We start from the raw sequence: 25,531 nt of genomic DNA, 5'->3' as shown, positions 1-25,531 counted from the left end.
TAATAGAGCTTTCTAGCTACATACATTTTAAGAGTTCCAAGTCATTCCCCAAACCCCTCTCCCACAAAAAAATGTGTAATAGTTATTCCTTGCATTGTCTAGATCAGCACTGTCCAAAAGAAATACAATGCAAGCCACGTATGTAATTTAAAATTTTCTAGTAGCCATTAAAAAAGTAAAAAACAAAAAGTGAAATTAATTTTAATATTTTACTGAATATATCCAAAATACTATCAGATCACTATGCAATCAGCATAAAATGGAGACATTTTACATTTTTTTCTCAGTTGTTGATATCCAGTGTGTATTTTACACTAACTGTTCATCTCAATTCAAACCAGCCACATTTCAATTGTTGAACAGCCACCTGTGGCTAGTGGTTACTGTATGGGACAGCTGGTGGCTACTAGATATATTCACTATATTAAAAATAGCAGCATTAAAAAGTGGAGTCAAAAGACCTAAGGACAGTGAAACTAGACGTTATTTCCCTAATCCAGTCATTCTCCAAGATTTATGTCCTCAAGATCTTTTTGAGGCATCTCAGAAGTCCTTTCTTTCCCAACTACCTATGTGAGGCTGGCTTTTCTCCACTTACTTCAAATAACACATTGTGATTAAATACAGAAATACATATGAAGTTCCCTCTATCTTATTAAACCAAAAGCAAAGAGATATGTAAAAGTATAAATAACGCTACTTTTAGCACTAATTTTTTTTTTTTTTTGCTTACTTTGGAAAAGTTATTTTTCACTGTAAGCATTTTAAAGGTAGATCCTATGCTCTATTAAATACTACCTGTTTCAATTCCTCACATACATAGTTGTCTTTGAGTCATTATTTTTATGTCATATTATATTTTTATCCTGATTTAATTTTGTAATGTTAACACAAAAGGAGTTTACCGTATTTTTAAATGAATTGTTTTAAAATGTCTGTTCTAATTTCTAATAAGGTAGCTATTCATAGCTATAACTCACATGAACAAAAGCCTAATAATTATTAAGAATGTAAAGAGATCTTAAGACAAAAAAATTTGAGAATTGCTATCTAATTTATCACACAGCTCCTGGAAACAAAGAGGAAAAAATTAAAAGAAGTCAAAGTATCAACACTTTCATATTTCTCTATAAATTCCACAAAATGATTCACTCTATCATTAATTTTGTAATTATACATGTATATGAGCAAAGAAACTTAATTCATCACACATAGTTCAAATAAAACACTTGTTACTGAGGCAATCTGATGAGAACTGAAGGTCTACACACAAGGCCTTCAAAACACACATGCATGATTAAATTAAAATGCATACGGCAGTTTACTTAGAACACAGAGGTTAACTGGCCAATCATCCCAGAAGAAGCTTTTTGACTTTTTCTGAAGACATGGATTGAGTTCCCATAAGCAATATTTTTGTCATTATTTTCCAAAGTTAAAGTAATTCACAAATAGTGATCAATCTTTTCTGCACTATAATAATTGCATAGTATATATGTAAGGAATATAGTGCTCTCCAAGCTGTGTCAATATATCCCAGAAGAAACTAAGACGATAACATTATTCCCACCTAGGATAAAGCATAACGGAAAAGTGTCTTTTAACTGCAAGGGCAGAATGCAATAGCAGAAATGAGAAAAGCACTGTGTCCATATCCTGGCATCCTGTTGTGCTGCTTTGTCCACTGGACCAATAAAGAAAGCTGTGAACAATGGGAGAGCAAAGAATTATTATATAAATGCAAATTCTGAACTGATGTGAAATCATAACCACACCTCTAAAACCTCTGATGTACCTTCCAATATCACAGTTCCCAGAAAAGCATACCAGAAAGTTAGCTGTGGACACAGCTCTCAAGTCCCAATTAACATTTTAAGAAAGCATGGAAGCAATTCAAACTTATATTTTGTAAAAGATTAGAGTATATCCTGGGTGTGGCAATTTCAAAAATTTTGGAAATACCCGCTGAGAGACTGTCAAAAACCTAAACGATTCTTTTGTGTTAACCAAAGAAGTGTAGTCAAGTAAGAACTGATCTTTTAAAACTACTTATCCCTGGTGAAATTCTCTGAAGAACTGGAAAAAGAAGGAAAAAAAAAGGAACAAGGAATCTTTTAAAAACTTACTTCTCATATTGACATCTATAGGATTTACACTCGCAGCGTGAACTTTGATAATGACTTCATTTGGATACTGTATGACAGGCATCATCATGTTCTGAGTAAATCGAAGCACTTCATTCTTCCCATATTTATCTATCACCCAAGCGGGCATGACAGTGCTCCTTGGAGAGCTAGTACTAATATTTCTAACTGAAGGCTTTTGTATAGTTTGTCTTCTCCAGAAGCAAACCGTAGTGCATGCCTTTCTTCTAAGTACACAGGTCTTCAGAAATTCCATCGTAAACAAGTGGTTGACTTTCGTGCCCTAATTAAAATGCACTTGGATAACTGTCACCCCGAAACTCGGCCAGATTCTGCCAAACACACTGGCCGATTTCAAAACGGAAAATTCAAAAATGAAGTTAGCCCAATGGAGCAAATGAAGGAAGAACAATATGGAATTATTTGGCTGTTCGCATCTGAAATGCTCCAATTAACGTTCCAGGCAGTATTCTGCCCATTCTCCTCCCCCCTTACACTCCCTTCCCCTATAAACAAAAACAAAACCCCTAGAACTCGGCCCCGGTCCGGGAGCACTCGGCAGGACCAGCTGACTCGGCTCAAGATCCCTACGCCACAGAGAATCAATCAGATGCCTGCAGATTCCTACCGCGACCCTAGCCAGGAGTCTCCTTGCCACCCGCTCTCCTCCGTCCCGGGACTTGCCTGGGGGGGGGGGGGGGGGGACACCAACCAATCGCATACAAAGATCATTTCCTCGGGCTGCAATCCGACCAATCTAAGTACTCGGTGTTGAAAGGTTCAGTGACGACGCAAGATGGCTGCGCCCATGTAATACCTGTAGCTGTTGTTGACCTTTCCTTTTCCTCCTTGTCATTTGCGCCCTGTGGTGGCAGGCAGGGCACGAGGACCATGCTGGGCCGGACCCTCCGAGAAGTGAGTGCAACTGGCTGCTGAGGGCCCAGGGTCGGGAAGATTGGCGGGGTCCCTGACATGGAGTCCGCGGCCCTGACCACGCATCTCGGTCAGCCTCGCCGACTCCTTCCCTGGGACTAGGTGGAGGATTGGGACCTGTGTGTGCTTAGGCTGTACTGTCCAGACCGGCTCTGGAGTTAGGACCTCAGCAGGGGAGACTTCAACACCGCGGAGCTGCGGGGTGGAAGAGTACACCGGCTTCTCCATTAGATCTCTGCTCAGGATGGGTCAGGCCCCGGTGGTCTCCCAAGTGGGCTTCTGCCACATAAAAGGCATTTTGCTTTTGCTGGTCCCGTTTAGTCTCTCGTCTGTCCCCAACACTCACTTGATGCAGTTCTAAGGAGCCCAGCAACTCCGTCCCTTGCAAAATCCAAACTAATGATTTTCGGCTTTTTTCCCCCTTGAAAATATCCATTCTCTAGGCTTTAACTACCACTAAGATACCAGTGATTCCTTTACCCTTGTCTGCGTTTCCAGGACATTTTTTAATTCTAGACTATACTTGTAAATGTGCTCTGGACATCTCTTGCAAACGTCCCATGAGCACCTCAAACTCAATTTAACCAAAGTTGACCTCATTACTGTAACCGGACAACCTCTCAACCTCCATCTTAAAACACTAACCAAAATCTGATTTCTGAATTCTTAATAATCTCTTATTAATGGGACAACTGTTATCCTAGTTGCCCTTAGAGTCTTCCTCATCTGTCGTATCCAATAAGTCACTAACCTCTGTTAATTCTGCCTTGAAATTATGTCTGGAATCTGTTCTCTTGCTATATCCTTGCTGATAGAGCTTTAATTCAGGTCTCCTTGCTTCCTGGCCTAGATCTCTCAACCATTATAACCGTCTTCATGCCCACTGCTATCAGAATCACCTCCCGCCCATGTTAAAACTACCGCTGTGTTCCTGAAGTAGATCTGTGTGGTAAGGCCCAGCATATAAGGTTTAACCAGGTCTCCAGATGATTCTGCTTGATAAGTAGGGGTTGAGGACCTACCCTGCCTTCTATCATCACCTGGAAAGTTCTTTTATTTTCTTAACAGCTGATAGCCTTTTAGAAAACTGTGAATTGTGATGAGAACATTTTTAAGTCCATAGGCTTTAAATAATTAGTTCTTCCCCAAAATAATTATTGTTTTACCATCTTAAATTGCATCTGGCCTATACTGCCAGTGAAAAATTCTATTTGTTCTTTAAAACAAAAATCGAAAGTTTATTTTAAAATGAAATACAACTTTAAAAATGGGGCGTTTTCTTTTTTTGCCCTTTCCCCTTCAGCACCACCTTTTTTGTGCCACTCTTTCCTGATGTTGTTGAGTGAGGCGTTGGGAGAAATGACTTTTACCTCAAGGAGTTAAAAAAAAAATTTAGGAGAATTGACCCAAGGTAGATAGGAGGTTGCCTTGGCATGATTATTTTCACTTAATCACTCTTTTAACAAATGTTTATTGATACCTAATATGTGCAAAACATTATTTGGGGGTTATTTTCCCAACCCAAACTATACTGTCCACGCTGTACTTTTTGCACATCATTGTACAATGGCCCAAATTCTAACAATTAGAAATAAATTTAGTACACATTCTATTTTAAATATGTAAAGGTGCCTGCAAAGATTAAATGATTTACTCATCCATGTTGTAAATTATAATAGTTCAATCAAATTTCTCTCATTCACCACACTCTAGTTGCAATAATCAATTGAGGAAAGGGGAAATTTGCTGAGGATAAAATAAGGGTAAGGGAAAGAAACTATGGAGTTTTGAGGCAATTTGGGAGACCTACGGTAAGTGGAGGCTTAGGGCAACACAGGAGCCCTGGGAGAAAGTACTACAAGGAGGTAAAGTGCCAAATAGGAGGCAAAACTCTTATTTGTAAAATTTACCCAGGTATATTCAGGAAGGGGGAGGAGTCTTACCTTCCTTTTTTGTGGCTCGAGCCCAGTGTTTCTAGGAGCCAGGCACCAGGCTAATATAATCCTAAAGTTTAATTACATATCCAATAGACTTCTTGGGGGTCTAGCCTAAGAACATTTCATTATTGTTCCATAGGAAAATTGATTCCACAGTTTAAACAGCTGTTATTTATTCATTCAACTAACATTTATTGAGCACTTCTCTATTCAGACATGGGTTTAGCATTGAAAACAGACGGAAGCTCCTGCCCTCATGAAACCTACATTTTTTTGTGGGGAAGCAGGCATTAAATACGTTTTTTTTTTTTTTTTAAGTAAACGTTTTTTAATTTCACATAGTGTTAAGTGCTATGAAGAAAGATTAAGCAGGCTGTAGTGTGAGAATTAGTTGGGGCAGCTGGTGGTTTTAGGTAGAGTGGTCAGGGAAGGATTCCCTGACTGGGTGGGTGATATTTAATAGAGACCTGAAGGGTATACAGGGTGAGCCCTGGGAAGATCTGGGAAGAGAGTGTTTCAGGCAGAGAGAATAGTAAATGCAAAGAATGAATCAAGAGCAGGCTTGACATGTTCAAGGAATAGCAAGAAAACCAGCATGCCCATCGAGAAGTGAATGAGGAGGAGAATAGTGGGAGATGAAGTGAGAGAGATAAGCGGGAGTCAGATCATGGAGAACATTTTAGGCCACAGTAAGAAGTGTGGATTTTATTCTAAGCGTAATGGGAAGCCTCTGAAAAGTTGTCAGTCTGTGGACATGATCTGATTTAAAATTTAAAAAGCTCCTTCAGGCTACTTATAAGGAGTACGGTCCAGGAAGGCAAATGAGAAAGCAGGAAGACCATTTAGAAGGCTGTTGTATTGGCAGCTTGGATAGAGTGGTGGGAGTAGATGTCATGCCAAGTGGGTGTTAGAGCTTGCTGATGGATTGGATAGTTTAAGGGAAGAGTTTAAGGGAAAGGAGGATTAAGGAGGATGGTTAGGGTTTGGGCCTGGGCAGTCGGGGAAATGGTAACATTTATCAAAATGGGAAGACTAACACGAGCATGTTTGTGGTGATAAGGTTATCACAATTTCTGTTCTGGATGTGGTAACTTTAAGATGCCTCCTAGATATGCAAGTGAAGATGTCAATTAAGTAGGTGGATGTAGGAGTGTGGAGATCAAGAAAGAGACGAGGTATGAAGCTATAAATTGGCAACAGTGTAGAAGATAATTTAACCTGTAGGGCCGGATGAGATCACCTGCGGAAGTTGAGTGTAAAAATGGAAGGTCTAAAACTTTCCAACAGTTAGAGGTCAGCAATAGGAAGCAAAGCCGCAAGAGACGTGGAGGAATGTCCAGTAAGACATGAGGAAAACCAGGCGGGCTTGCTGTCCTGAGACACAAGTGAGGAAGTGCTTCAAGGAGAGACGGATCTCTTATGTTGAATGCTGCTGGACTGAGCGGTGATGTTGGATTTAGGAACGTGGAGGTTGCTGGTGATCTTTACATGCTATTTCTTGAAACAAGGGAGACAGAAACATGAACGTGAAATGAGTGTGTTAAAGATATCAGTCAACTGGACACGGCACCCTCAAGGGCTCTCCTGTACTTTCAGCATTTAGCACAACTTTTTTAAAAGACATTTCTTTTCCTAAGTGATCCTTTGATGCTCTCTGTAAAGTTAATAAAATGTTTTTTACTCTGTTGCACAGTAGTACATGTTGTAACACCTTGCATAGAGAAGTAGTATAGTGGTCCAGAGCATGGGCTTTGGAAATAAGATCTGGCCTTGTTTGAATCCCAGCTCTGCTACTTCCTAGCCATGTGATTTCAAGCAGAAACTTCATAATTTATCTGTAAAATGGAAATAGTATCTGCCCAGAGTGTGGCTGTAAAGATTAAATGAAATATAAAGCATCTATGTTAGGGGTCAGGAGATGTGGACCAACTAGAATTGAGGTTTGGGAGATGAGACAGATAATGGTAACGATGTAGCCCTGGGCTGTGACCGTGAGACTTGGAAATGGGGGTGAGGTCAGGAACTGAGAGAGGCCAGGTGTCCGTGTCAGGACTTGAAGATGGAAGGCAACAAAATTAGCAACAAGAGCCATAGCGAAGAAAGCTATCGTGAGCTAGCTGCTAAAATCTTCAGTGCGTGACAGGGAGCACCAGGGAAACTAGATGAACACATGGGGAGAGTAAGATAATGTCTTCCAAGGCCCGTGCTTCAGGTAAGCTGGGGTTTTTGAGAGAATGAGGAGATGCCTGCCAGCACATTCTCGCTTCCCCCACTGGGCGCTGTGGGACTTGGTAGGTAGGCGCTAAAACAGCTGTCCCTTGAGAAAGCTGCAGGAGAAGCAATGGCCTCAGGGTAAAGCCTAGTTTCCATTAGAGAAAAGAAATGCCACGGAGAGAGAATTTGGTTTTTAACAAAAACTTTTACATTTGATTTCATTTTATGTTCAGATATGACACCTTTAGTTTTGTCCCAGGAGAGCTGTACTATTTATATCTTACACTCCTTATGCTCAGTCCATTCCAGCTAATTAGTATCTTTGCTTTCATTTCTCTTCTCCAATTCCCTTACTGATTTTTCTCAAATCTGGATTTCCTAAAAACGGTCCTAACAAAAATCAGCACCATTTAAAATGAGTGCTCCAATCATCTTTCTTGCCCTTGTAACCACAACCGAAACTCCTTATCTCTTATTCTCATACCAGGTGGCAAGTTAGAGAGCAGCTTGAGGGATAGATAGTCGGCATTAGGGGACGTGCAGCGAAGAAGGAGAGAAAGTGGCAGACACAGTTTCTTCATTTTACAACTTTACCGTGGGATAGGCCTGCCTATAGACCTCTCTGTCTCTAGCTTCTGGTGTTTGCTTGTTCTGACTCTCTTACCCTCAGCCTACCACTGTCTCCTTTTTTCTCTCTCCCTATTTACAATATTAGAATACACTGCTATCTTTTCTTTTTCTCCAGCTCCTTTCTTCTAAAGAGTTTACATTTCATCCAAACCACTGAACAGAACTCTCTCTTCTTGTTACAGGGTTATCTCCTTTCAGTGAAGCCCAGCTGCCTCTCCCCAGGCCTGAATCCCCCCCCCAGCCTCCCCACGCAGTCCTTTCCTCCTTGTCCATGGAGCAGTACGGGTCCTCTCGATGGCCTGTTCCCACAGCTTTCCTCATTTAAAACCCTCAGCCCTAAGAGTACCACTGCTTTGGTGATTTATTCAACAGCTGAGAGCAGATCATATGCAGAGTTTCCTCTACATGCGAACTCCTGTTGCTCGATGTATAGGCTATGTGAAAATACAGTCAACTTAGAGGACAAAGTAAGCATCCCTTAGTACAGCGAGAAACGGTGAAGGAACATGTGTTAAGAAGTTACCTTGCCCTTTACTATTTGTGTGACTTTGGACAAATCACTTTACCTGTCTGAGCTTCAGTTTCTTCACCTCTAAAAGGATGTTAATGTGTCACTACTGTGGTGGTTTTAAGGGTTAATGAAGTAATAATGCATGTAGCCAACAACGGTACCTGTCTCTTGGTAAATACTCGACAAATATTCTTCCCCACCCCTCTCATCTCTGAGCTCCCATCTTACCCAACTCTTTCCATATTGTCTCCAAAGATTTGATACTATCTTTGGCTTCTTGTTGTTCATTCCTTTTATCTGATAAGTAGTTATTACTCCCCATAGGAAGTATTAAATATTAATAGTTATCACTTTACCTCAGGCTTCATTTATCAATATACAGGTTCTGGTCACTTGTGGTGCAGTTATTTAATGCTCTCTTTACTAGCCTTCCTAATGCAGCAAAGACAAGATTTCAGAAAAGTTGGTTTTTAATTTGCTTTTGAACCCGTATTTTATAAGCATCTCTCAATTTGTAATGGCTTTTGCTTGAATTCTACAATAGATATAAAGCTCTATTTTAACGAAGACCATTTACTGAGATCCATATAGGCCTGTAATTCCTTGTGTAGTTCATTTCTTCTCACTATGGCCTGCCTGTATTGCAGCTAAGCTACTCTCTGTACACAATCCACCCTAACCCATGTTCACCCATGGAGGGCCTCTATTTCTAGACAGGATGGCTTACCTAAACCATTGCTCTCATTTATTGAAGACGGACTTAGAGACAAAGTTCCTTAGGCAGGGCTATGAATGTGCTGTCCTCCATCTTGTCTTCAAGCTGATGGTGTGTTCTGTCCTTCACTACACTAAGTGCAGACATGATCGGATCTCTTGGCTTTGAATCCATGCTGCACTTCAAAACTATACTTAACCACTTTATCAGCCTGCGTCAGTATAATCTTTGCAACTTCTACTCAGCAAAGGGTTTTTGAATTGTACATAGGTTTCTGCGGCACTGAAACAAGGCCAAATCACTCCAACTGAGCTCTGTCAGAAATGTCTCTCTCTTATCAAGAAGACCAAGTTTCTAAATGCTTACATTACTGTATCAGAAGAGGTGGCCTTAAAGCAAGCTGAAGAATCAGAGAAAAGATACAAGCAAGGTAAAGGACTTCGAATTATACTTAATTGTTATATCACTAGAGAAAGAGTTTAAGTGGATGTAGCAGTCTCCACTGGGCAAGTGACTTAACAAAACATTCCCGTGTTTAAAGAACTTGCCCTGAGGTACAACGAAAATGAGGTGATTGGATATGTGGTGCATTGTACTGTTCAATGGGAATAATTTCTGACAAATTTGGTTTCTGAAGAAGTATCTTTACCAAAAGCAAACCGTTATTATAATAACTGTATTAATTAATGTGTGTCTCTATTGGGTGCTAGATATATCTTCTATTCTTTTGGGGTTTTAATACAGGTCACTCACTTGGGGATTTAGATGGAATTCCTGTTGCAGTAAAAGACAACTTTAGCACGTCTGGCATTGAGACAACGTGTGCATCAAACATGCTGAAAGGTAAAGTTTAACTGATCAGAGTATTAATAGTTTTATAATAATAACCATTTTCAGTTTACATTAAAGATATTAAAGCACCAAGGTATTCTCAGACTAATTATATCTGTAAAGGAAATGCTTGGGATGGAATATTTCCTTTTTACTATCTGCTCTTTCAGAATGCAGAATTGTTCTTTAGACGTAGGCCAGCTTAATGGATGAATCTCATTTAGGGTTTCAGCAGTCCTATTCAGGAAGACTCAGTAATGGATCACCACAGACACTAAGCGACCTCTAGCTCCCACTCATTGATAATGGGGATAAGGACGAAATGGCTGTCATTATCCGCTCTTGAGGACGGTATGAGGAATCATCTATGGTCCCGTTATTTTTTATTTCCTGACTCTTCTGCCTCACTGTACTTATCTAAGTATAGTGATGCTTAGTTTTATTCTTTACAGTTTAGTACGTCAAAAAGGAATCATGTTTATCAAGATGTTTGGATCCTAGGAGGAAAATGAAATGGAAAAAGGTTATTCAGAGTACTACACATTAAAAGAAATATTCTGAGGTGTGTGCCCCCAGTTTCCTCTGATAGGTAGACTGTTGTTAATTGTTTTGTAATATATACTAGATAGAGAAAATTTTAACTGACAATAAAAATCTATTTCTGACTTCGGAATGGATCAAAATTACTGTGATATAGCATCATCTGAGAAGAAAAAGTCAAGCACAATAAGCAAAAATATGATTTGTGATTAGTTTCAAATGATTTGGGTACATCTCTATCATTCAGTATTTTGAAGTACTATTAAAATCAATATGTAGACTGTCTTTGGAAAACATATAGCAATTGAAAAAAATTAACTTTTGGAAGAAAGTACCTATTAATCAAATTGGGAATAATGAACATATGTCAATACAAATTGTTTAATTGCAGCTTAAAATCTTGTTTCTTGAAAATATGATTTATATGTTCACTGTTTTCTCTCCTATAATAAAAATAACTGATTTTTTTTTTTCAGGTTATGTACCACCTTTTAATGCTACAGTTGTTCAGAAATTATTGGATCAGGGAGCTCTTCTAATGGGAAAAACAAACTTAGATGAGTTTGCTATGGGGTAAGTAAAATAGAAACTTCCTTCTCTTGTATTTCTTCCATCTGTGTCTTTAATTTCATTAAATATAGGTACCTAAAAGTAGTGAGGTAATCACTACTCTAATACCAGTCCAGTAATTTCAGGACTCTAATGCCAGTTTCTCAGTCCTTCTGTGAGATTATGTTCTGCTGTCTAATAGGTATATTGTCATATCTCATTTTGGTTTAGTTTCCATTTCCCTGATGACTAACAATGTTAAACATTTGTATGTTTGTTTTGCCACCCATATATCTTCTTTGGTGAAGCATCTATTCAAAATCTTTTGCCCTCTACCCTTTTTCTTTAGTGGGTTGTTTGTCTTCTTATTGTGTTGTAAGAGTTGTTTCACATACAAGTGAGTATTCTAGATTCAAGTCCATTATCATAGGGGTGATTTGCAAATATTTTCTCCAAGGCTCTGGCCTGTCTTGTCATTCTTTTGGCACTTAGTAAATTTATGTTGAATGGATTTATCCATGGGAGTAAACTCGAACATAGGTTATTAGGACATCACCTGAAACAGCTGATCAAAATGAGTATCACCAGTGAGGGGGAGGAGGACATTGTGTACCTCCAGATGTGATTCCCTGGGAGGAATACAGCGTCACCTATGCAGTATTCCAGCTGAGAATGTATAACCCGAAGCTAATAACAAGGAAACAAAAGACAAATCTGAAATGAGAAACGTTGTATTAAAATGTCAACATCAGAAAACAATGGCTGTGAAAATGTTCCAGGTTAAAAGAGGCTAAAGAACGTAAAACCTGAAACTTACAGAGGAGAACAAAGGGGAAAATCTTTGTGACCTTGAGTTTGGCAAAGATTTCTTAGGACACATAAAGTACACTCCATAAAACAAAAAATTGATTGGACTTCATTAAAATTAAGAATTTCTATACTTTGAAATACACTGTTAAAAAACGAGAAAACAAACTGTAGATTGGGAGAAAAATATTTGCAAAACATATATCTTGAGAAAGAGCTAGTAGTATCCAGTATATATAGAACCTTTCCCAACTTAATAATAAGAAAACTACTCAATTAGAAAAAAATGGATAAAAGAAGGAGACATTTCTTTAAAGAAGATAAAACAGTTGGCATATAAACACATAAAAATGCTTAACATAATTAGTTGTTAGGGAAATACGTATGAAAACTACAATGAGATACTTACACCTATTAGAATGGCTTTAAAAGTGACAATATGAAGTGCTGACAAGAATGGAGAGCAATTGGATCTCTCATACAATGCTGGTAGGGAAATGGCATAGCCATTTTGGAAAATAGTTTGGCAGTTTCTTATAAAGTTGAACATACACTTACCGTGTGACCCAGCAATCTCAGTCCTGGGTATTTACCCAAGAGAGGAAGACTTGGGTTTATAGCAGAGCACTGGCTAGGGCCTTTCAGTACAATATTTATTGTGACTTTATTCAGATTGCCAAAAACTGAAAATAAGTCAGTGTCCACTGACTGGTGAATAATTTAAAAAGTGGAAAAAAAAAAGAAAAAAGAAGTTAAAGAGACAATGATAACTAAATATAATACCTGACTCTAGACTTGATCCTGTACTGGGAAGGCATAAAATGCTATGAAGGACATTATTGAATCAGCTGACAAAAATTGGATTACTTACGGTACGTTAGATAAAAGTATTGCTTCGATGTTAAATTTACTGAGATTGATAATTGTACTATCACTGTATAAGAGAATACCCTTAGTCTTAGGAAATAAATACTGAATACATACTAAATAAAGTACTTAGGGGTAAAGGGCCATGACAATATAATTACCCTTACATGGTTCAGAATAAAAAAAAATGTTCAGACACGCAACACACAAATGATAAAACAAATGAGGTAAAATGTTAACAATAGGTGGATCTGGGTAAAGGGTATAAAGTTCTTTTTATACTATTTTTATCTTTGTAATTTATCTGTAAGCTTGAAATTATTTCAAAATTTTAAAAATAAATTATTAGCATTACATTTATAATGCTTTTCTTAAAACTTCTAATTAAAAGAAGGATTCCTTGGAAAAACTTCTTGTTAACTGAATGTTTGTAGCACTCTTCAACTGGAAGACCTTAATTTACAAGGGAAACTGTCTTAAGCTGAATTAGATGATCAAATGGGATAAAAAAAATCCTCATTTCTTAGCAGACTAGTTTTCTCTACTTTCTACCACAAATGCTCTTCCTATCCTCCACCTCCTCGACCATTTAATTAAAGAAAGTTACCTATCTTTTTCAGTTCAACTTAAGTGGATTACACAGTGTCAGAAGCAAATAATCAGGAGATGAAAATTTCACATAAAATGAAAGTTTTATTAAGTAGCTTGCTTCACTTCTTCACCTCAGATGTGGAAGCACAGATGGTATATTCGGACCAGTTAAAAACCCCTGGAGTTTTTCAAAACAATATAGAGAAAAGAGGAAGCAGAAGCCCCATGGTGACAAAGAGGATTCAGATTGGCTTATAACTGGCGGAAGCTCAGGAGGGAGTGCAGCGGCCGTATCAGCCTTCACATGCTTTGCGTAAGATGCTTTTTTCCTTCTGTACTTTAAAACCCAACTCAATACAAATGGTCGTAAACCACAGGCAAAATCCAACAATAGGGAACTTCATACCTTGGTATTTCTATTTCTTGTCAGTGAGTTATTGTGCTCAATGGTGTATCAAAATTGTGTTATCAATACACTCAACTGTACAGTACACTTATGTATATTTTATACATTTAACTTTAAAGTAACATTTAAACTTTCCTTTCTGTATAGTATCTGGTTCTCTTAAAAACATGACTTTATGTATCTTGCAGAATAAACCAGTTAGCATAAATGGACTTCATTGAATTTCATTTTTTAAATAATTTATTTGAGTGTCAGCTTACTGATTGTACAAATATTTAGGGACCAACATACCATGGCTTTAGCTGAGTGCTGCTGAGCGAAATTGTTAGCTATGGTTTATCCTTCAGCGAAATCTGATTTTTGCCAAGAAAAAAAAATGCTTCTAATATGTATCAATAGGGTATTTAAAATAGTGCTTCCATCAACCCACAACTAAAAATGTTTATCAGGTAAAGGTTTACCAAGGGAGCTGATTTGTTCAACTGTCATATTTTGTATTTGGAAAGCATCAATCATGCTTTATGTCTTAAGCCCCATTTATAAAGCATTTCTTAACCACCTAAAGGAGAGTAAATAAATATTGCTGTTATTACATTTATCTCCTTAATTATCCACTGAAACTAAGCTCCTTCACAGGCACTGCAAGCAATAAATTATTTATATTTTTTAGAGCTATGGAGATTTAGATTTAGATTCTACCGATTTTTTTTTTTTAGTTTCCCTGAAATCTTGTTAACAAGTAAAACTATTTCATTTTATCCCTGTGAAATTTTATAGCACCACATTAATATTAATGAGAGTTCTGACAAGTTAGGACTGCAAGATTAGGTGCTTTTTTTCTTTCTTCATCACCCTACTTAGTATTCATCTTCCTGAAGGTGCTTTGAGAAGATGGCATTTTGACACATAATTCCTATGGAAATGTAAGTTTTACTTTTAAACAACCGTCAGTAAATCCTAATAAGAAAGTGTATTCTTTTAGAAATTGTGAAAACAACAAGAGTTCGATTTTAGTGGTTCAGATGGACCTGGTAAGAAAGGCAATCTAATTTGCATTTTCTGTAAACCATAAGGGCCATGTGATGGGTAGAAAAAGGCGTTCTGTCCAGAGCTTCACTCTGGGTGTAATCATGAGAAGCACAGACCCAGAGTTACTCCAGATTGTGTTCTGCTTTGTTTCATCCCCTTTTGATTCATTTCTTTTCTAATAGTTTTAAAACTGGGAAGATTTTTGGAATGCTGTACACCACTAAAAAGAATGAGCTAGAGCACTAGTGACATAGAAAGATATCCAAAAACCACTGTTAAGTGGAAAACAAGTTGCAAAGCAGTACGTATAGCATGACTTTTTATGAACAGTAATGATTATGTATGTATATATGTTAGTTGCATGGAAGTGCCTGGATGAATATATAGCAGAATTGATAACTGGATTTTTATGGGGGCAGTAATTATAACAAATTTCACTTTATATTATATAGTTATGTAATATTTTATATAATTAAATGCAGTAGGCATGTACACTTTTCTAATCAGAAAAACCTTTTTTAACTATTTTTGAAAATTTGTTTAAATTTTTAATTGTGGTAAAATATACATAACAAAATTTACCATCTTAACCATTTTTAAGTGTACAGTTTAGTAGTGTTAAATACATTCACATTGTTGTGCAGCCAGAAGAACTTGTTTCATTTGCAAAACTGAAACTCTGAACTCATTCAAAAACAACTTTGCATTTGTCTGTCCCTCCAACCCCTGGCAACCACTAGTCTACTTTCTATTTCTATGAATTTGCCTACTCTAGGTACCTCATGTAAGTGAAATTATGCAGTATTTTTGCTTTTGTGACTGACTTATTTCACTTATCTTAATGTCCTCAAAGTTATTTTTTTTTTTTAGTAAGAAAAACATATACTCTATAAGTAACTGGACAAAGAAATGAACAGACACTTCATAGCTGGGTAATGCAAATACAAATAAATGTGAAAAGTTATTTAAAAATGCACACTAACAAAGCTTTTTGGTTATCAAATTAACCATATTTTTAGAACTGCTAGTATTCAGTGATGATAATGAAATATTGAATGTAATCTGATTCACTGTGATTGGGAATATAAATTGGCATAACCTTTCTGATGAGTAATTTGACAATATATATTAAGAACTGATAATAATAGGCAGACCCTTTGGTCTATCAACTCTACTTCTTAGAAGGCAGCCTAAAAAAAAATCAGATATATGGGCAAAGATTTATGTTTAAAGGTGTTTATTACAAAGTAATTTATTATGCAGTTATCCTAGTTGGCAACAACATAAATGTTTAAATAAATTGAAGTACATTTCTATCCATGATTCTAAATGGGGTAGCAGAAAGGCTGTATCTGAATTTCTGGGAGGGGTGTGATTAGTTGGTAAAAGCATGCTGTAAAATTGCCATTAAAGAAAGGTGTAAGATTTGTATGTATGTTGATGAGAAAATGGACTTTAAAGTACTGGAAATTGCCAATTGATACAATAGAATAGCATACATATTTTACATTTTCAGTAATTTTAATGACATAGTAAAGGGCTCATGATAAGCAAAAAAGGAGATGGGAACTATGGTTACAGAATGACCTGAACTATGAAAGAAAATGCATTTTAAGAAAAACTTGAAGTTAATATGCCAAATGTTAACAGTGTTTGCCTCAGGATGGTGGAATATTTTGTTACCTCTTTCCCTTTTCTATCTATATTTTAAGAATTCTTTGAGACGAGCATGTTTTACTTTTGTGTAATACAATTTAAAAATACACACTTACAAAGGTAGAGTCCAAATATAATTAGAGATATGTCATTCTTCTAACGAGAATCCATTTAAATTCCAGGGCTTTAGGATCAGACACAGGAGGATCGACCAGGAATCCAGCTGCCCACTGTGGGGTTGTTGGTTTAAAACCAAGCTATGGCTTAGTTTCTCGTCATGGTCTCATTCCCCTGGTGAATTCAATGGATGTGCCGGGAATCCTAACCAGATGTGTGGATGATGCAGCAATTGTGTTGGGTATTTATATGATTCCACATAGCTTCAAAACATTACAGTTTCACTGGAAAACAATGTCTGTCACTCACAAGTACTTTTCCTTACAGGTGTACTGGCTGGGCATGACTGCAAAGATTCTACCACAATGCAAGATCCTGTTAAACCATTTATGCTTCCGAATTTGACAGACGTGAGCAAACTATGTATAGGAATTCCGAAGGTAACTCTTCCTTTCATTACTTTACAGAAATAGTGTCGAGTCAAGTACAGAGCACCAACCTGGGAAATAGACTGGTTGGTTTTGAATCCTTTCTCTGCCACTTTTATTAGCTATGTGAACTGAGCACATGGCTTAATCTCTCTAAGCTCAATTTCCCTATCTGTAAAATAATAATCTTGATCTCAGAGAGTGGTGAGGTTTGAATCATGGGGATGTAATGTATAGCATGGCGACTGTAGTTAAGAATCCTGCATTGCATATTTGAAAGTTGCTAATAGAGTAGATCTTAAAAATTCTCATCAAAAGAAAAAAAGACCTCTGTAACTGTGTATGGTGACAGATGTTAACTAGAACTATTGTGGTGATTATTTCTTAATACATACAAATATTGAGTCATTATGTTGTACACCTGACACTAATATAATGTGGTACGTCAATTATACCTCAATAAAAATAATTAGATAATCGTGTTAATCAGGGATCTGTAAACTTTCTCTGTAAACCATCAATTAGTAAATATTTTAGGCTTTGAGGGCCATACAATCTTTATCATAACTACTTACTCAGCCATAGGCCATATGTAAGTGAAAGTGTGTGACTATGTTCTAATAAACTTTATTTTCAAAAATAGCTGGCAAGTCCATCCGCCTGATGGGCCATAGTTTACTAATCCCTGATGTAAGGTTGTAGCCCAGAGCCAAACGTTGCATAGTGAAGGCTCAATATCAAGGCTCAAGTAGTATCATTATTGCTATCATTAGTATTACTACTGCATTTATTACAGTAGCAATCGAGTAATTAATACATGAAAGTAAATATGTTAAATTACTGACCTTTAAAATTTTTTTAAATGTTAAGCTTAGCGGTCATTTTTGTTATGGTAGTCAGTCCTATGCATTGTAAGGTGTTTAGCGGTATCACTGGCCTCTACCTTTAGAGGTAGCACCCTACCACCACCACCACCACAACCCCACGCCAAAAATGTCTCCAGACATTACCAAATGTCCCCTGGTTGAGAGCAAGAGGATAAAATTGCCCCCAGTTGAAACTACTGCTGTAGAGAAATACTACTTTCTTTAAAATCGTCAATAAAGGTAATAGCTCTGCCTTCTTTTGAGGATTTATAAAGAGCACAGGTTGTAAAAACAGACCTACCGTGTTTACCCGAAAGTAAGACCTAACTGGAAAATAAGCCCTAGCATGATTTTTCAGTATGACATCCCCTGAACATAAGCCCTAATGTGTCTTTTGGAGCAAAAATAAGTATAAGACCCTGTCTTATTTTCGGGGAAACATGGTACTTTGGAATACTAGATCCTCTCTTTACCTGCTATGTAACATTAGGACAGTTACTTAACTTCTCTAGTTTCAATATTTTTAATAAAATTAAGTATGATAATACCTTATGGGGTTGTTGAAAGCATTAATTGAGAGAGCCTTTGAAAAGCATCTAGCAGAGTACCTGATATATAATGAACATTTAACAAATAAAAGTTCTCCAACCAGATCTCTAATCCTTAATATTGTTGTATCCAGCTCATAATATCTAGTGCTATGCTTGTCATACCATAAACACTCTTAAATTAATTCAATCTTTCTAGCTACCTACTAGCAATTTAATAAGACTTTCTAATGTATTGCCAAAGCTCCTGGAGTACAAATTTTTGTAAAATAATCTATATCAATGTTGTAATTTTGTATCTTAATTTTTTCCAATAAGGAATATCTTGTACCAGAGTTATCAAGTGAAGTGCAATCTCTTTGGTCCAAAGCTGCGAATCTCTTTGAGTCTGAGGGGGCCAAAGTAATTGAAGTGTCCCTGCCCCACACCAGTTATTCAATTGTCTGCTACCATGTGTTGTGTACATCGGAAGTGGCATCGAATATGGCAAGATTTGACGGACTAGAATATGGTAAGATGGCTTTGTTTGAAATTTTTAAGGTAGTTGTCTCAAACATTGGAAAGTTTCACTTATTAATGGAAAAAAAACTTATTGCCTAAGATAATGTTAACGATTTAGGGAAGTAAATCAGTGAATCCTTTTACCTTTGTTATTTTAGCATTATACTTACACTATTTATCATAGATATCTCTGTATGTACAGTTCACCTTATCTTTGTATTCTCAGTCCATCTAATATAGTGCATAGCACAGGATAGTAGCTCAATAAACATTTGAATGAACGAATGAGAAAGTGAACAAGGGAGGTTTCCCTCTTGGTTATTTCCTTCTCTCCTTGATTCCTGATTGGTCAGTCAGTCACAAGGCAGATAAAGAAGAGGAACCATTAAGGGCAATCTCCTGAAATTTTACTGTTGGTCACAAATGTGTATCTAGGTCTGCTTTTCAGCCAAAACTTTACTTCCTTTTCAAGTAATGTGTATCTCTTTCTTGTTTTCAGGTCACAGATGTGACATTGATGTGTCTACTGAAGCCATGTATGCTGCAACCAGACGAGAAGGGTTTAATGATGTGGTGAGAGGAAGAATTCTCTCAGGAAACTTTTTCTTATTAAAAGAGTAAGCTAATTCGTTTAGGAATTTTCCGCATTCTTGAAACTTGAGTAAAGTACTATGTCTATCAGGTCTCATAAGTTGAGATATTTGCTAAAGCAAAATCTTTATGATTTGAATTAAAAATCAAAATTAAAGGTCTATTTATGGTACTTTTGGTTCCGGGTTATTTAAAAACATTGATGCACTAGCTAAATGATTAGTACAAACTAAGTATAGGAAGCCTCAAAGCATTTTGGCCTCATTACATGTGCCGGACTATGGTTGCCACAATGGCTTATTGCTTTTAGAGCCTTAAGCAGGCAGTTACGTTGGTCTCTTGACAAATTTGGTGAATCAACTTAGTTTTCCCTTCCATTGTGTATGCTTGCTTCAAGAAATAATTCCAAATTATTGTGACTCCCTCTTAGACTGTCTTCAATATAAGTTTACTAACCATCTTGTGAAGGCATTATCCTAAGTGAAATAGGTCAGAGAAAGACAAAGAGAGTATGACCACTTACATGTGAATCTTTTTAAACAGCCAAACTCATAGAAACAGAGAATAGAATGGTGGTTGCCAGGGTTTAGGGGCCGGGGAAATGGGGAGACAGGTGTTGATGAGAGGGTACAACTTTCCAGTGATGACATGAACAGGTCCTGGGGATCACTGTGCAGCATGGCGACTATAGTTAGTATTATATACTTGGAAGTTGCTAAGGGCGCAGATTTTAAATATTCTCACCACTCAAGCAATCCTTTGAGCTCCCTCTGTGTGCTACTTTCTCCCACCCAGTACTCTGCTCTGGCAAATTCTGGCTGTCTTTGCCTCCCTGAACTTCCAATCTTGGTCTCCTTAACTTACTGAGAATCCCCTCCCTCCACTCCTAAACTCCATGTAGGTTCCCCCTCTCTGGGCCTGGCCTGGAAACTGCCTCCAGGCCTTATTCTGGGGAAATCAAAGGGCTTCACTTCTCTCTTGACACCCTCTCCTGAATGCCTGCCTGTTGTCTGAGGTCTGAAAATGGTGGTTTCATTTTGTCTTGTTTTCTAGTTGTTTAAGATGGCAGGGTAAGTCCCATCCCTATTACTGCATCACTGATAGGAGCAGAAGTTCTGCTTTTGAACCATATTTAAAGTAGGAAGAAATTTCATGGAAAATGGAAGTATTTGTTCTTTTATAATATTCAGGTTTGAGGAATGATGTTAATACATTTGTTGACATAAGAAACATTCAAAGCTGTAGAGAACTACTGAGTTTATTTGAGCCAAACTGACAATTGCTGGGAAGCAAAACTGCAATGGATATAGAAAATGCTCTGGAGAATGGCAGTTTTGCAGCTTATTTTATACAGTAGAATCAAAGGAGGAGATGTGAGAGGGTTCCATGAAGTCCATTGGTGGTAGACTAAGTAGGTGGGAGAAAGCAAAGCAGGGAAATTTCTAGGATTGGATAAAAGGTAAAACGGAGAGAACATACTTTTATGTCGGTGGGCACAGGATAGCTAGCAACAGTTACAGCACATAGAGATGGTATTTGGGGAACAAGACAACAATGAGGGGTTCTGTGGTCTCTGGCGAGATGGGTTGTGCCCTGAGGGGTCCAGAAAAAGGGATTACTCTGACATTCCAAGCGTATGTTATCTTAGATGCAAAAAGATGATAGACAGGCTCACTTCAGGTAGGTTGACCTTTGTCAAGGAAGCTACAGGCCGAGGATGTCACTACTGGCCTTGTCCTGCTTTCAGTTAGGAATTTTTGTTTTATGTTCAGACCATCCTATGTGGTTAATTTCAGTCTCTGAGTTTGTAGAGCCTGCCATGCAGGCCTCCCCTGAGCTTGTCAGGTTTAATATGTGGCCCCTTTTTCCTCCACACATTATTTAGTCCATCACCTGCATTGTTGCATAAATTATAGGTGATGCCTGCATTCATTTCTATAGACCCTATGATCAAATGATAGTAAGGACATCTGATATTGCTATAGCATTATTTTAGGGTAAAAAAGATGTCACATTATTATCTGATTGTATGTGGTCTGCAATAAGACTGGCGTCGTTACATCCATATTTACAGGTGAGGAAACTGAAGTTGGAAGGTTAGTACTTTCATCAGTCTTCGTTAGCATCTTCAGGAGGATCTAAAGAGCGTTTTCTTTTTCCCTTTTTTTGCATCATTGACATAGAGTCACTCCTGTGTCTGGTTAATTCCTTAATCTTTTCAGTAAAGCATCTTTTCTTGAATTTCACATTGCCATTCCTGGGCTGTGCCTATCCATAAAATACAAAATTGCAAATACTGCATATTTTCCACAATTTCTCTTTCCAGCGCCTATTTCCGAGTGTCTAATTCTGATAGCATGTTAGAATTTTGCAAAACTTCAGAGTCCTTATAATAATTAGTAGTCATTATACTATAGATGAAATAAGACATTATAATCGAGGATTGGAATGAACCTCCAGAGACATAGTTCTAGCCCTTCTACCTTTGTAACCTTTGGAAACTCATTTAATTGTTATACTTGATTTTCCTCACATGAAAATGAATGTTCTGATATAATGATGTCCCTGGAAGTGTTACTATCTTGTGATTATATGTGCAGAATTGCATCTCGTACTGAATTCTGATTGATTAAATTCCAGATGTACAAACTTTTTGAATGACAGCACAAATGAACAAAATTTATTTTTATGTATTGTGAAGAATCTTAGTTGTACCTGCTCATAAAGGCCAACAATCAGGCCTTATGTGTGAGAATTGATTCAAAGAAGTAACAAGACACCCTTCAAATGTCTGTTTTTTCCACAGAAACTATGAGAATTATTTTGTGAAAGCACAGAAAGTGAGACGACTCATTGCTAATGATTTTGTGAATGTTTTTAACTCTGGAGTGGATGCCTTGCTAACACCCACCACCTTGAGTGAGGCAGTGCCATACCTGGAGTTCATCAAAGAAGACAACAGAACGCGAAGTGCCCAGGGTGACATTTTCACACAGGCCGTAAATATGGCGGGTGAGGGCCCCTCCAGAATGTTCTTTAATTTAATTTTCAGGCAGGCACCCTGGTCTTCAACTTAGGTTCTAGCTAGATTGTTTTCTAAAGGCAGTAACTTGTCCTTCTGGAATTAGGAGAGAGAGAGAGAGAGAGAGACAGAAACATGTATGCACACACATACTTAACCACATACACACATTTAGAGTCAATCCACTTAATAGCATATTTTTAAGTTATATTTTTAAAATTTTCAAACTTACAGAAAAGTTGAGAAAATAGTATAATGAATGCCCATATGCCATTTGCCTAGAGTCATCCTTATGAATATTTTGCCTCATTTGCTTTCTCTCTCTCTCTCTCTCCCCCCCACCTCTCTCCCTCTCCCTCTCTTTCTCACATACACACACACTTTGTTTTTAGCTGAATAATTTGAAAATTTTGACATCATGCCACTTTACCCCTAAATACTTTAGCATGAATCTTCTAGGAATAAAGACATTCTCTTACATAACCACAGTCCCATTATCACACCTAAGAAAACTAACGTAAGTACAGTCATACTCCAAGTATAGTCCATATTTAAATTTTCTCATTTTCAAGTTAAATAATTAAATTTTCTAAATTAATTAAATTATCAATTGGTACCAAAAATGTCTTTTATAAGTTGTTTTTCCCCCTGATATATTACATTTGTTTATGATGTCTTTTTAAAATCCAGAACAGCCCCCCTCAGTTTTCTGGGTTTTTTAAGACTGTGTTATAATTTTTGTTTCAATCATCAAGCACAATGTAGAACACTCAAGAGGAGACAGAAAGTCTATTGTATTTACCTGTACTTTTGCTTACTGTGTTCATTTCTCCCTGATGTATCAAGATTCCTTGTTTTATCATATCCTTTCTCTTTAGAGAAATTCCTTTAGCCATTCCTACCTTTAGGGTCGGTCTGCTGGCAACTAATTCTCTTCACTTTGTTTCTGAGAATGTCTTGATTTTCCTTTTATTTTTTAAAGGTTATTTTTTGCTGATTCTGTTTCTACAGTTCTTTTCTTTAGCACTTAAAAAAATGTTGTGCTACTTTCTTCTGGCCTGCTTAGTTTCTGATAAGAAATCCTCCACCTTTAAATTTTTTTGTTTTATGTGACATTGAGTTTTTTGAAGAGTCTAGTCCACTTGTCCTGTAGCATGTCCCATCCATAATCTGGATTTGTCAGATTCCTTCTTCATGACTGGGTTCAGCTAAACACTTTTGGCAGAACCACTGCATACCCTTCATGTCAGGAAATAGTTAATATTAGTTTGTTCCATTTTTAGAAATTAGGTTGAACCCTTGGTTAAGGAAGTAACTGCCAGATGTTTTCCTTGTAATTAAATGTTTTTCCTTTTATCAGTTATAAGCAATTGGTGAAATGGTAAAGTGATACTTTGAGACCATGTGAATATCCCATACCCCCATAATCTTGAACTGAGTTTTAGCATCTACTGATGATCCGTTGCCTGAATTATTACCTAAAGAATTATAAAATACTGACTTCTAATTCTATCATTCCTTCTACTTGTATTAGTTAACAGTCTTCTCTAAAGAATCCTTTTTTAAAAAATTTGATATATTATAAACAATTACTGTCATTACTGTTTTTGATGCTCAAATTGCTCCAAATTTAGCCAACAGAGGCCGCTTCAAATTGCATGTATCGTTTAGACCAGTCCCCATTTATTTTTGAAAACTTCCTTTTATGACATGACAAGATGTCCCAAGATCTTGTACTATCTCTGCCCCAAACCTGGAATTAAAACTACCCTGAGCTACTGTTTCCCACCTAACACATTGGCAAAACTTCAAAAGTTCAACAATATATTTTACTAGCAAGGCTGTGGGAAAAAAACACTCATTTTGCTGATAGGAGTTCAAACTGGTACAACTTTTTTGGAGGAAATTTGGCATTATCTAACTACATATTCATTTATCCTTTGATGAAGCAATCCCTCTTCATCTGAACAACTTTCAAGAATACCAAAAAGCATGTAAACAAGGAAATTCACTGGGGCATGGTGTAAAATAGCTAACTACTGTAAACAGCCTAAATGCCTAACCACAGAAGAATGGTTGGTTAAATTATGGTGAACCCACATAATGGAATAGTATGCAACTATAAAAGGAATGAAGAAGTTCTCTGTGAACTGATATACGTATAGTGATTTTCAAGATACGTTGTTAAGTGAACAAAGGAAGGTACAAAAGCATGGATATCATATAATTTTTGTTCCTTTTTAAACTTTATCCTGTCATGGACCTACTAGCACTGGCAAGTAGAAAAAGCTTCTGCGTCTTAGGAGGGAGAATTAACCAACTAATGGGTTTCTTTGTTTTACTCAGGATTGCCGGCAGTGAGTGTCCCTATGGCCCTCTCAAACCACGGCCTGCCAATTGGACTACAGTTTATTGGACGTGCGTTTTGTGACCAGCAACTTCTCGCAATTGCCAAATGGTTTGAAAAACAAGTCCAATTTCCTGTTATCCAACTTCAGGAATTAACGGATGATTGTTCATCAACCTTCGAAAATGAAAAGTTAACTTCTGTTTCTCTAAAACAGTAGTGATGAACATACTGTGCAAATTAAAATGATTTTTAAAGATTTTCTATTCTAGAAAAGTCGAGTGATCTTGCTAAGTTCTTATAATTTGATTCATTGTCGACATAATCATTCCTTGGAATCACTTTTTAAAATTCTTGTGATACAGTTAATTATAAATAATCTGTCAGCATTTATTAAGCATCTGCTAAGTGCAAAGTACAGGATTTCTAGTATAATACAAGACACACGTTCCTGAAAAATGATGCATTTTTGCAGAAATGTTCATTAAAAAGAACAGCTTATTCACTTCATGAGGTATGTTAATGTTGAATAACTATGTTGTATACCTGAAAATAATATAATATTGTATATAAACTATATTTTAATTTTAAAAAAAGGAAAACAGGAACAGCTCACAGTAAAAATAAGTTTAGGGTTCAACCTCTCAAAACTTACACATCTTTGTAACCAAAGCACTAACGAAAAGAGTCATTGGTACCTCCAGAGAGAATCTGGACAGCCAAGCAGACCAGCCCGTCAGCATGTGGTGAG

General features: G+C 37.1%; 2 protein-coding genes across 10 annotated transcripts in view; one reads left to right on the top strand and one right to left on the bottom strand.

Moving 5' to 3' along the window:
* Positions 1-2,811, bottom strand: part of RTN4IP1 (reticulon 4 interacting protein 1) — a 148,210-nt gene extending 145,399 nt beyond the window's left edge. For 4 of the 7 annotated variants that reach the window (XM_019734979.3, XM_019734977.3, XM_019734980.3 and 1 more), the window contains exon 1: positions 2,127-2,810. In XM_019734979.3, coding sequence (XP_019590538.2) covers positions 2,127-2,400 — 274 coding nt within the window. In that variant the 5' untranslated portion in view covers positions 2,401-2,810. Of the gene's footprint in view, positions 1-2,126 lie in introns of all 7 variants that reach the window. The other 3 variants (XR_016020212.1, XM_088795530.1, XM_019734976.3) reach the window with 1 other exon arrangement.
* Positions 2,812-2,905: 94 nt separating this feature from the next.
* QRSL1 (glutaminyl-tRNA amidotransferase subunit QRSL1) lies at positions 2,906-25,290 on the top strand. Of its 3 annotated transcripts, XM_074333353.2 has the most exons (12): positions 2,919-3,059; positions 8,041-8,325; positions 9,355-9,514; positions 9,829-9,927; positions 10,932-11,028; positions 13,406-13,582; positions 16,543-16,718; positions 16,805-16,917; positions 18,638-18,830; positions 19,320-19,437; positions 22,218-22,423; positions 24,780-25,290. In XM_074333353.2, the coding sequence occupies exons 1-12, from the start codon at positions 3,036-3,038 to the stop codon at positions 24,998-25,000; spliced, it is 1,869 nt and encodes a 622-aa protein (XP_074189454.2). In that variant the 5' UTR covers positions 2,919-3,035; the 3' UTR covers positions 25,001-25,290. The 3 variants fall into 3 exon arrangements, with proteins under 3 accessions (XP_019590533.3, XP_074189454.2, XP_019590534.3); XM_019734974.3 differs by lacking the exon at positions 8,041-8,325 and having other exon boundaries at positions 2,906-3,059; positions 24,780-25,044; XM_019734975.3 differs by lacking the exons at positions 8,041-8,325; positions 9,355-9,514 and having other exon boundaries at positions 2,930-3,059; positions 24,780-25,044.
* The last annotated feature ends 241 nt before the right edge of the window (positions 25,291-25,531 follow it).

This window comes from Rhinolophus sinicus, chromosome 2 (assembly GCF_057876585.1).
Source record: "Rhinolophus sinicus isolate RSI-liver-muscle chromosome 2, RSI-T2T, whole genome shotgun sequence".
In the NCBI taxonomy this organism is placed as follows: Eukaryota; Metazoa; Chordata; class Mammalia; order Chiroptera; family Rhinolophidae; genus Rhinolophus; species Rhinolophus sinicus.
The sequence above is the reverse complement of the archived record's forward strand: the minus strand, read 5'-3'. Positions and strand labels throughout refer to the sequence as shown.